At 48.1% G+C, this 12753-nt stretch overlaps 1 protein-coding gene across 7 annotated transcripts in view; it reads right to left on the bottom strand.

The window, feature by feature from the left end:
• The window catches only part of IQCE (IQ motif containing E), a 1388455-nt gene that overhangs the window by 658463 nt on the left and 717239 nt on the right, over positions 1-12753 (bottom strand). For all 7 annotated transcript variants that reach the window (XM_069647600.1, XM_069647604.1, XM_069647602.1 and 4 more), the window contains 2 exons: positions 11354-11409; positions 8043-8245 (listed from right to left, as the gene is read on the bottom strand). In XM_069647600.1, coding sequence (XP_069503701.1) covers positions 8043-8245; positions 11354-11409 — 259 coding nt within the window. The remainder of the gene's footprint in view (positions 1-8042; positions 8246-11353; positions 11410-12753) is intronic.

Here is a 12753-nt window from a genome sequence, read left to right as displayed (position 1 = left end):
GACTTAGCACACAAACCCGAAGGGGCTCAGTGGAATGGGTGATGGGCCCAGATGTCATGATGCCCGCTCCCGGGGAGCCGGTTCAAGCCCGGCGTCCCCGAAAGCGGACATCCAGTCTCCAAGGAAGGACTCAGCAACCCCATATAGGGGCCCTTTGGACAGTGTCCTGGCGCCATAGGCGCCAGGCTCATTATGGGAATGCTTGGGTGCACTTACCTGATGCAGACCATGCTGCAGGATCCCGGCCTCCTTGAGGCCTGAAAGGAACTACTTTACCTGTGGGACTAATTTACCATCCGGGCGTGGTCGGGGAAGGATACTATCACAATGGGCTGGCGGTCTAACCAATTTATCAGATTGTTCGGTAAAGTCTTCCTCATCAGTAGGACACAAATCGTACTCCCGTTCCCTTTCCTCCTCACCTGAGTTTGGATTTAACTTCTTTCTTCTGGCGTGGATAGCGGGAAGTCTCTTCTTCTGTAGAAGGTAAGGTCGGCCTCGAAAGGAAGCCACCGCGGCTCCGAACACAGGAGGCACGGTGACCCCCTCCGCGACGGACTAACAACAGAGTTAGGGGAAAAGCCAGAATGGCATAAAAACCCCTCCGGAGTACTTGAGCAGGCAGGAACCAGATAACAGGAATACTAGGGAAAGCACAATCCGACGAATTTGCAAGGTGAGTGAGAGAGTACAAGAGGGACGAGCTGAATATGAGAAAGGAGCCGAGAAAGAGACAGCCAGGGGAAAGGAACGAAATCGGTGAAACCAATCGGGAAGAGAAACACTGGGAAGGCTGGAAGGAGAAAGAGCGCAAGGGAAAGAGCGCAAGGGCCAGGGAGCCCCAAAACAGCATGGGCGGAGCACCGCCAAGGAGAAAACAATAGGGGAGCGAGAGCAACAGAGGGAAATCCGAAGTTGCAACGCGCCGAACTGCCTAGCGTGTGGAAGTAAATACGGGTAGGCAGCGGCCATGTTGAAAAAGACTAGACCGTTAATACTGTCAGAGAGAAAACGTGGCGGCACAAATCAATGGCGGCCCCGCTTCCACTTCTCCCACAGCCGCCAGCGCCCAGCGGTCGTGACAGATACATACCTGATTGGAGGAAGGATACATACCTGGAACTTCTTCCAAGGCTATTTAAACCCCACCCGAACAGCCACACGTGCTTCGCGTTGTTCTGCATCTAGCAGCTGGACGCTCACCGTGTCTGCTCCTGCATCCTGACTTCTGCCACGCCTGCCAGCATCCTGGATCACCTGCAAAGGAAGAGAAGAAGAGAACAGAAGAAGGAAAAGTCTTTACCTGCTAAATCCGCATCCCGGAGACATCTCGCCGACAATCCTGAAAAGGAAGACTTTAATTTAAAAGCTCATCGCGTCGATCGCTGCAGCGCCGCATTCCACTCACCTTTACAGGGCGCCTCCATGTTCAGCAGCGATCATCCGGATTCGCAGTCACGCCCCAGCGCCTAGGGAGAAAAACACCAGAACAAAAGGTGAGAGAGAGAAGGGAATAAGGAAAGCTAAATCTTCATGTTAAGACTTACCTGTTGATTCATTCCCTCCTCATTTCGGGTCCGCGCCGCATCCTGGCATTTCCGGACCCTGGCCCCTAAGGGGAAAAAGAGACATCAGCGTTAATGAGCGAATGAAAAGACATTACCAAAAAACGCTCATTAAAGACTTACCTGATTTCTGCAAGGATTTCACCTCTCATCTCGGGTCGGTGCCTGTTCCCCGGCATTCCGTACCCCGGCCCCTATGGGGAAAAAGACACTAGCATTAGTACATTAATGCATGGACACAAGGGGAACCTCTTATCAAAAAACTTACCTGGAAGCCAAGCAAGTTTGGTTCTCACCAATCCGAAAATCCAGTGAAGTAACTGGATACCAACGCGCCCCTGCATCAGAGGCAGGATGGAGAGCTCGTCCTTCCAGACCCTAAGGTGAGACGCTACGAGAAATCACATAAGGGTTTCAAGGAGGGTGAGAGGGGAAAGTGGGAGGCCGATTGCATTACCCCGCAGACAGTTAATCCCCTATTGTCGCCAACAGAAGGATACTTCTGCGAGCCAGACAAGCCAGATTTGGCGGGGCCCGGTCCAGTCCGTCTTCCGAACCCTGGGCATCACCTTAGAAGAGGTCACAGCAGCGCGAACCAGGCCAGCGCCTCCGTGGGAGTCAGGTGAGCGTAACACCAGAGCTGAGGGGGGATCCATCAACCCCCTTCCACCTTTTGTTCTTCGGCTCTTCGAAGGCGGCGTAACCCAATCTTCTCAGCCCACACTGTGTCTATGAAATTGCCGGCTGCGCCGCAGTCAATGAGTGCCAAAGTGTCCAAAGTTTGGTCTGTAGCAGTGATCTGTATGGACACGACCATGAGTCGACAATCATCCTCGTTCTGCAGGGAAATCACAGATAAGGATACATAGGGACTCTTAAGAGACCCTCGGATACCTGTCCCTAATTGGTCCGAGGGCGATCGTTTCCCGACCGTCTAGGCGGTATGTCGGGGCAGTTCCTCAGAAGGCGACTATCAGAACCACAGTACATACACAAACCAGAATCTCGCCGGTGTTTCCTCTCCTCCGGGGTTAGAGGGGCTCTAGCTGTACCAATCTGCATTGGTTCTTCTCTTGGTTCTCTCATAACCGCAGGTGAGGGTGAGGAGGAGGGGAAAGCGGGCAGAGGTGGTCTAGCTCTTTTCCTTTCTGCCCTACGTTCACCTAGGTGATCCTCAATCTGTAAGACAGCAGTCAACAAGTCGGAGAATGTTGTAGGTCTAGGGATTCTAGCAAGCTCATCCTTTATTTCTTCCTTAAGTCCTCTCCGGAAGATCACATACTGGGCCTGGTCAGGCCAGCCACCCTCGGTAGCAAGATGTTTAAAGGTAGAAATATAGGATAGTGGGTCTGAGGATCCTTGCCGAAAATCCAGTAGTTCTTCACAAACCGTGAAGGATCTCTCAGCACGTTCAAAAGTATCTTTCAATCTTTGTAGAAATTCATCAAAATTCTGTAAAACGGGATCATTGATATTCACAAGTGGGGTTGCCCAAGCCAGCGCGTTTCCTGTCATGAAACCATGAAAACTATGCGAGTGCTGACAGACTCATATGCGTGTGGCTGAAACTTTAAATATAGCTGACAAGCGTCGATAAACTCTTTCAGCTTTTTAGGCTTGCCATCATACTTCCCTGAAGAAAGTGACATGGGAGGTAAATCTGTAGCGTGAGCCTCTCGTGATGTCACCATTTGCTTTAGAATGGTATTCTCAGCCTTCAAATGTTGCACTCCTAGATTGAGGTTTTGTACTGCGACTACCAATTCCTGAATCTGTTCAGAAGTCGCCATGGTTGGTATTTGGCATTGTAAACTGTCACTGTTACCGCTTTCTTTAATGGTTTGAAGCGAACCACCCTCCTCCTCACCTGAATCCGGATCCTCCTGCTGTAATTCGTGCAGCCTCCTTTCCAATATGCTGCTTTTTTTTATTTGCAGATGTGGTTTGACACGGAACAAAGCCACCGTGGGAGTTGAGAGAAACAACCCAGGGGCCCCTTTCCGGAACAGCCGGAACAGGGGAAAAAGCCCTTAGGCACAAAAAACCCTTTCCTCGTATGTCGTCCAGGTCTCTGATGTAAGTTTCCGTGGAGACTGGGTCCCAGAGAACAGCAGTGTGAGTATCTAGCCAAGGAGTGGAGCGGATGGCAGTAGGTGGACAGAAGATAGACATGTGTATGCCAGGAACAGCAAGAAAGGAAACAAAGGTAAGTCTGGGCGTTGAAGAGAAGGGGTGGCCAGCACACCAGAGGAAAACACGACCAAAGAGGAGCGTCGAAGGAAAGAGAGCAAGGCGAGGAGCAATGAAGAAGGGGAAGAATGGTAAGAAAAGGCCGCCGTAGCGGGGGAAGGAGAGGAGAGAGAAAGGCAGAGTACAATATGTACTGGAACGGAAAAAACACAAGCTATGCCTCCCAAAGAGGAAAAGTGGAACTCCAAGCCAAGGGTTGCAACGCACTGTCCGCCGGAAGGGGAAAGAACGTATACCCGTTGGCGGACAGTGTCGGAGCAACTAGACTGTTTGACGTGTTTCCAAGAACAAAACAGCACTAGTATGGTGGTTTAAACGCCAGCAGTCCCACAGACGTCTACCGACTCGGGACATGACAGTCTTATGCTTACCCCTATCTGGGTAGCACTTTCCTCTGTAGTTCCCCATGCTACTCTCGAGACTAGGGGTGTCACTGCCCCTAGGTGGAAGACTTGTTCTTCGGGTGCCGTTAAAAACGGTTGCCACAACCCTTCTGTATTCCCACCGGCCAGTCTATTCACTCCTGTACCTTCTTGGACTTATGTTGCAGGCTACGGTCTGTCTCGGAGGGTCTGTTTTGTTTTGCTCTGGTCTCCCGTGAGTTCTGCTGGTTTCTGCTCTGCTCTCCGGTGTACTGAGTCAGCTGCGCAGTCCCTGGCCCTTCGCTAGACACTGCGTTTCTGTTCAACTGCGTGGTCCGGCTTCTTTCCTGCACCGGACCTCTTCTTCGCAAGCTTCTAGGTCAGCTCTTCACCGCCAGACTGTGTGGGGATGTCTCCGCCTTCTTGCCAGCGCCTTGTTTTAAAGCCACTTGAAGCTCCCGCCCGATTAACTTCCCTGTACCAAGTTCCTCCTGGGAGGGCTTGACAACATAGTAAATCCTTCTTTCCTTTTTATGATGAATGGGCAAAGATCACTAGAATGCTCGTTCAAGGTCTAACTGGTGCTATTTATCTTTCTGCACCTCCTCCTCCACGTCCCAGTCTTAGTTAGATGTGTCTTTATGAGTACATCCCTACTCTTCTTCATCTCAGTAGGTGTTACATTTTTAGACCTACTAAGATACATGGAAGTGTGAGGTATTGGATTAGGGCTTAAGGAATAGAGAGGTGTATAGGGTATGGGTGTAGGGTTGGTATACTGCGTTCTCCCTAGATGGTTGTTCCTGTCCCCAGAGGGTGAGTGTCTCCTCAGGAGATCCTCCCGCTGTCAACCACCCCCCGGGGAACCATTGGATAGCTGTCTCACCTCCCTAGTCTCATGAGAAGGGGCTCCCACTCGGGGAGAAGTGACAACATCTAGGGATTTGTCACAATATACATATATATATACATACACACACATGCACACATACATGCGCGCGCACACACACAGCAAAATTTGCACTCGCCTACTGCTAGTGATATTTGACTCTTGGCGATTAAGAAACAGGGCACTATATGCATGCGTTGAATTGAGGCAGTGATCGACTATGGCTGGCTAGTAACGTGTAATGTTTACCCTTTTAATATATATACACATTCACACAAACATTTAGCATTGAATAAGAGTTAAACAGTGTAAAATAAGATAAGTACTATCAAACACATACTAGTAAGGCAGTAATATATAAGAAAACAGAAGTGATAAGACATTGATCCTACTTCATTCAAGGATACAAAATACAGGCACTAATCGAACAAGTGAGTACTAGAAGGATGGAAAAGATGCTATGAACATACAAGTAAACAATTCCAAAGGGCCAACACAACAGGCATCACAATTAGAATTGCAGCACTGGGCATGAATTGGACCCTTTGCCTACAGAAACAATTTCAAACAATGTAATAACTAGTGTTTACTTTAAAAATGTCTAGGCACAGGTTCTAAACAGTGCAGGGATCTATTGGAGACCCAGGACAAATGCCTCTGTTCAACTAAATTCCTTATAAAGACACTTTGAAGTTTAAAGTGTTCCCAAAAGATTTTCCATAGGAATCAATGGGACCGGATCACAAAGCTCTGCCGCGTTTATAGGATAAAATGAGGTATGGTCACTTTATACCCCACAGGTTCAGCAGAATGGGCAAACAGCCAGAGAGGAAACAAAGAGCCTCCCAAAAGGTACCAGACCAGGGTGTGCGTACCAGCATGCCGGGAAGAGTTAGCTGCAGGGGGGTGCATTAAGCCCACTCCAAGCAACAGGTACTGATAGAGAGGGTACGGGCGGAAGGGGGTCAAAACCCCACAACTCCCAAACCAAGGGGACCCCTGCACACAAATCAAGTGACAGGATCAGGACCTCATACCGTGGGGACAAGTACTCAAAGTGACAGATCTTGAAAAGTTAGCCCAGTAACAGTGGGTGATAGGCAGGATTGAGTGTTAGTGTAAGGTCCAGCTAGTCGCAGAGTAGTAGGTACTCAAAACCCTCCCCCAGCAAGGAGCCAGATCACCGAAATGGAGCAATAAATATGACCCCTGAGCGAAAGACCCACAAGGCAGAAGCATAGCCATCCACGAGGAAGGAAGCAAGAGCACAGAAGATCTCAACACAGTTTCCAGGACAGTTTAGGCGAACAGAAAGGTGCCGGCAGCCATCAAGACAAGAATTGACCCCACAATAGAGGCAATGGCAGAAGGCAGCCCAGAGGTCCCAAGACCAGAGGTGACGTGGTTCAAGAGCAAGACATCCAACTTCTAGGCCAGGAAGACTCCAAGGCAGTTGGACCAGAATGATGTGCTAGGATGGCAGCACTGCAAAGGCCAGGATACATGTTGCATTAGGAAATAGCCAGCCAGCTGGGATGGCAGCAGGAAGTTCCGGAATGGGATTCCACCAGCAGAGAAGGAGCAGCTTGCAAGTGCAAAAGAGCCAGTGTCCAGCATGTGCAGCCACACCTAAGCAGCAGAAGCCCACCTTTAGTAGAACTCTTCCAGGCAATCCTGTACAGATGTGAGGAATGCACAGTCATCGACTGACAATCCATTCACTCAGGGGTAGGCCTAAACAAGCCTTCCAATCCCATCACAGGTGAACACAGTCTAAATCGCAATACAATAAGGAGGGCCCTGCAACACTGCAGCACACACTACAAACCTACATTGGATGTTGAATGGGCAATTTAGAGGACTTAATACCCATCTACATCAGTTTAAACAAAAACCAAGGGGGCCTGTGTGGGAATTATGATGGATTATCGTGAGCAAAACAGCCTTTTCCAATGGCTACCATATAGGTGGAGTAGACGACTAATGTGGTAAACATGGATAGAACCCAAATGCAGCCAAAACTAAATTACAGCTTCCACCAGCATACTCCTCTGCACAATTTTAGGGTGACAGACTCACACTGGGACCAACATGAGATGCTTTAAAAACACCCTGACCTGTGGTCATATGGGCTACTAAAGAAGGCACATTAACAAAGTGCTGCATGGCAGGGGCACATCAGTGGATGTCCCTCTAGCTACAAACAAAAAGTCAAGAAACCATGGAAGCCAGCAAAAACTATTTAGGTGACCTAGAAAGTTAGTGGGCCAGAACGCCAAAAAAGTTTAAACTACAAATTTTATTTTGGAACAAATGCAGTTTACTCAAATTGTGAAATGTTGTTTACATCACATATTAGATAATCTTCTATGTGTTGGTTCAAGCAGTCCACTCATAGCAACAAAATCAAATATGTCTGTATTGGAGGAAACCAAGACGCGAAAGCCAAACATTGTGAATTTGTTGATGCAGCTTATTATTGTTGTACATAAGGAGAAGTTGAAAGGAAGAGTTAAGGCTCAGCTATTACAAAAAGTAGAACACTCTGTTGATAAGACTGTGCACAGTTACACACCATTAGTTATCTAGTTATGGTCGGATTGTGAAAATAATATTACAGGATCATGTTCTTTTGACAGACAAGAAATTGTGACCAAGTATACAGTTATTCAAATTGAATGAGAGTCAGTGGCGATGCTTCAGAAGTAGAGGGAGACTGTTTCCTATGCTTCATGATGGTAATCAGCAATGCCACAGTATTGTGGAGTGAGTAGTGCACAGTCATTTAGACCAGCAATTACATTGATCGGGTTCAGTTGAGGTGAATGTTCAACATACATCATCCAGATATAATAGACAACACACATCTTTTTACCCAAGTTTCCGTTCACAAAAGCAGAACCTCTTTCTCATTTTGGATGGTGACCTTACAAGGTTGTGCCACATGGGAGAGTTTACAGAGACATTTGAACTCACTCTTTGCTCGCCAGCATAGACTGCAGTGCACTACGATCTCCCTTCAAGTTCTTCACTAGTCCTCTGAGGCGCGCACACTCTTCTGAGACGTCTGAGGCAGGTGAGGAATTTTGATTCGGCTGTGCCTGAACGCGTGAAACGTCATTTGCCGACTTCTCCAGATCAGAAGACGGCAACTGGGTTGTATCCAGCTCACTCGCTTTCTACAGTTAAAGAAACGGAAGTCAGGTTTACAAAAAACATCTTTGAACATGACAAAAAGCACAATGAGACCTTGGCCCACCGGCATTCATTAACCCTCTTCTGCTACACAGTTTACAGTGAACAGAAAACGCATATAAAACCAAAACATTTGTGGGCACTTAAAAGCATTAAAACCAGTAACAGGGCGGTGTTCGGCTTAATTTCATGTGCTTGGGTACGATAGGATATGGCATTTATAACGTGCCTATACACAAGTGTTTCAAGGTGCGACGAGGCAAGGGGGGGAACAGAGGGAAGATAGAGACAACGATCTTACTAGGCCAAGTGAAACTGAGATCGCGCAAGTGCAGGGGAGGGGGGAAAGGGGAAAGGGCAAAAATGTGAGGGGAAAGGGGGAGGGGAAGTGCAGTACATAGGATAACAGTAAATAAATAAACACAATAAATAAGAAGTGCAGCCAGCTGGTGGCAGGTGTAAGGGTAAGTGCAGACATCAGGTGTCAAGTGCTGGTAGGGGGCGGTAGCGATACAGAAACAGTCCCAGAGTGCAAGGGTTGCCAGGGGTGCAGTGCAGGTGTGTAACTGGTGGGGAGGGGACCTGGGCCCAAGAACAGAGGGTAGCCAGGTGACCAGTGCAGTTTCAATTTCAGCCAGGAGTTCAGCAGGGGAGAGGAGGAGAGAAAGCAGAAGCAAAGAGGAAGGTCTTGAGGTGCTTCCGGAACCAGAGATGGGTCTCCTTAATTATCGGAGAGGCAGGGAGGTTGTTCCAGAGGGAGGCCCCAGCCGAAGAAAGAGATCTTCCACCAACTCGTTGCTTGGAGAAGCGACTGAACCTGAGGGATTTGGAGGTGGATGAGCGAAGAGCTCGAGAAGGAAGATATTTAGGAAGAGAGAGTTGAAGGTATTGAGGCCCCAGGAGGCCTTGTGGACAATGCAGAGGGTTTTGAACTTAATCCTTGCAGCGACTGGGAGCCAGTGCAGAGATTTCAGTCCTGGAGAGGTACGATCTCTGGGCTTGAGGCCAAGGACAAGTCTTGCAGTCCTGTTTTGGATGAGTTGCAGAGGACAGAGAGTAGAGGCAGGCAGTTTTAGAAAGAGGCTTTTGCAGTAATCCAGCCTAGACATAACCAGAGCTCTGGAGACAGTGAGCTTCTGGGCGAAGGAGAGGAAAGGAAGAAAACCTCTGAGGAGGTGCAGCTGGTAGCGTGACTTCTTAGAGATGTCAGAGATGTGAGGAGAGAAGGAGAGTGTGGAGTTGAAGAGGATCCCAAAGTTTTTAGCCTCAAAGGTGGGACCAGGAAGAGGGCCAAGAGAGGCCAGCCAGCCAGAGAGTGACATGAAAGTAGGCAGCGGGTGTGCCGATGAGGAGAATCTCAGTCTTACTGGCATTAAGGCAGTGAACATGGACGGCACACCACTGCTGGATAGCAGACAGTCAGAAATGAGAGAAGGAGAAGAGGTTGCTGAAAGAAGCCTGAAAATGAGCTGAGTGTCATCTGCATAGCACTGAAAGTTGGGGAAGAGAGCGGCAGTGCGGTAGGCAAGAAGTGCCAGGTATTGGTTGAACAGCCAGTGAGAGAGCTTAGACCCATGGGGAACACCACAGGTAGCGATAGAGGAGAGGAAGGACCCAAGTTGGAACTGGTAGGGTTGATTGGAGAGGAAAGAAGTCAGCCAAGCCAGGGCCTGATCAGTGATACCCAGGTTATCGCGGAGACCGTTGAGCAGGATGGCATGGCTGACCGTGTCAAAGGCAGAAGAGAGATCAAGTAAGATGAGGACTCAGTGGGTGTTGGAATCAAGGTTAGAGAGCAGGTCTTCACAGATGTTCAGGAGAGCAGTTTCTGTGCTTCTGGCAGCTCTGAAGCCAGACTGATGGTCATGGAGACAACCAACAGATTCAGTGTGAAGATTAAGCTGGGAGATGGTCAGCTTTTCCAGTGGTTTGCCCACGAAAGGAGTGATGGAGATTGGGCGATAGCTAGCCGGGCAGGACAGGTCGGCAGAGGGTTCCTTAAGAAGAGGGTGCACAAGTGAGTGCTTCAAGGGGGGGAAGGGAAGACTCCAGTGGCAAAGGAGAGGTTGCAGAAGTCAGCCAGAACAGGGTGTCAATGTGGTCCTTGATGGTTTTGGAGGAACAGGGGTGAGCCTGTTTTGACGAGAATTTCATAGACCTCGTCTGAGGAGAACAGGGGAAAGGTAGAGAAGGAGGGAGGAGAGGTGGCCAAAGAAAGGCCAGAGGAAGAGCAGGGAGTAGAGGGAGGAGGAGGAGAGGTAGAGAGAGCGAGAGAGAGAAAGAGGACAAGATGTCCTGAGTTTTAGAGATGAAACGAGAAGCCAGAGCCGTGCAGAGGGCCTGGGAGGGGACATAAGAGGTAGAGACTGCAGCAGGATTGGCCAGTTCCTTGCATATTTTAAAGAGCTCGGCCGAGTTATTAGATGCCACAGAGACGCGGGCTTGGATGTGAGCTCTCTTCTTGGTGCGGATAGAGAGATAGTATTGCCTTTGGAGCAGGCGGCAGGCCAGTTTGTCAGAGGATGTACCGGAAGCACGCCATTTCCTTGCGTTTGGGGGTGACCAGGTCTGAGTCGAACCAGGAGTTGCACTTGGCTTTGGGCTTCAAGCGGATCCTCATGACAGGGGCAAGAACATCAAGAGTATCAGATATGGCAGAGTGGAGCATGGAAAGAACTGTGTCAGGGTGTGTGAGTCAGCTAAAGGAGGATAGGGGGGTTAGAAAGTGGCAGCAAAAGCCTCAACTGACAGACGCTTCATGGGTCAGATAACCAAGAAGTTAGATAGCAGTGCTGGAGGTGGCTTGGCAGGGGGGTAGAGAGGGTGAGCTGGGAGGAAAGGAGAAAGTGATCACTCCAAGAGAGAGGAGTGGTGAGAGGGATAGAAGGGGGGGAGATCAGAACATCCAGAGTGTGCCCTGCAGAGTGAGTGGGAGAATAGAGAGAGAGAGAGAGAGTTGCAGAGGTCGCGAAAGAGTCCAGAGGAAGGACAGGAAGCATCCAGGTGGATGGGGATTTCTGGCTGTAAAGCAAAGACCATCACAATCATAAGACTACATTTTTCACATTTTTTTAACCTGCGTTGCTGCGTACCTTTTCCAATTCTGTGATCCGACGTACCAGCCTTTGTTTACTCCATTCAATGTAACCTAAAAATAAAAAGACATACAACAGTATATGGAAGACAAAGGTAAGGAGCAAGGTCAGAGGACATAGGGTCCAGCTAGTATAGCCACACCAAAACCGTAACAGCACCTCATCTTCAGCAGCAGACTTCTAGTTCAGGTACAGATCTGTGAAATAAACACTACCTCTCAGTGATGATGCATTCACACAAGATCCTAAGCCAGCCCAACAATCACATACCATGCACAAATCACTAAGTTAAGGAACCAGATCCACAAAAACGAAATGCTTCCATAACAGTGAACCATTCAGGACAAGCAAATGGATCGGGGGCTTATAGCAAGTCGTTCACCCTAGCAGCAAGCCAATTATACTTATATGTTCGACCCTTTCCTCCACATTGGTGGGTGACTATGCATACACTTAAAACCATGTGATCAAGATGACATGTAGTAATATACATGGTCATCAATCTTCAAGGGTATCCCATACGTCAGCTCTGTATATCACATTGCAGTGGGCATGCCTTTTAAGAAAATTGTCAGTGACTGTTTTAGCCCAAACAGATTGCGCAAGTGTTAGAACAGAGTATGCTTTTTTGGGGTTTTGACATCTTAGTTTTGATAATCCCATAAAATTTCAGCTGAATTGCATGTTTTATTTTGTACTTTTCTACTCTAACTAGAGAAGATTATACTGAAAGTCATGTGGTCACTGAACCCCCTTTTCTGATGTGAACTTAGTAGCCTAAAAGGCTACAAGGACAATGATGCTTTCTGAGAACCCCATTTTAGTTGCAGGGTTATTATATCAACTTGAAAGTGTGTTGTGGGGGAGGCTGATGGTAGCTTTAATAACGCAAGATAATGTGATTGAAGTTTTAAAAACATTGGTCACAGGAGAATAGAGAGCAACAAAAGGAAGAAACATCAGGCATCATTCAGTCTGACAAATTAAAAGGCAGCTATTGAAGAACTGAATCTAAATGATGAATAATAAAACCGGTTGATAAAGGAGGTATGATTGTAATAATGAAATGTGAAGATTACATTCCAGAAGCCATATGGCAACTCAGTCAACTTGTTACACAAAACTTAATGGTAACAAAGTACTGGTATGTATTCCAACATGGTGCAAAAGATTAGCAGATTCAAACCAACAAGGTGTACAAAATTTCCAATTTTTGGAAATTCTATGGCCACTTTTTAGGGCCCATCATCTTTTTACTCTTCATTTTTCAGGATCTCTGACCTATGTTTGGTGGTCAGGGGGACTTCTCCTTACGCCCCCTGCAACTGAAACACTTATATTTGCCTTGCTTAAGTTATATGACATTGGTTCACACCTAAGGCACCCAGTGCTGTGGG

The sequence above is a fragment of the Ambystoma mexicanum genome, chromosome 2q (assembly GCF_040938575.1).
Source record: "Ambystoma mexicanum isolate Mex_15411 chromosome 2q, UKY_AmexF1_1, whole genome shotgun sequence".
NCBI classification, from domain to species: Eukaryota; Metazoa; Chordata; class Amphibia; order Caudata; family Ambystomatidae; genus Ambystoma; species Ambystoma mexicanum.
This window is presented reverse-complemented; position numbering and strand designations above follow the sequence as displayed.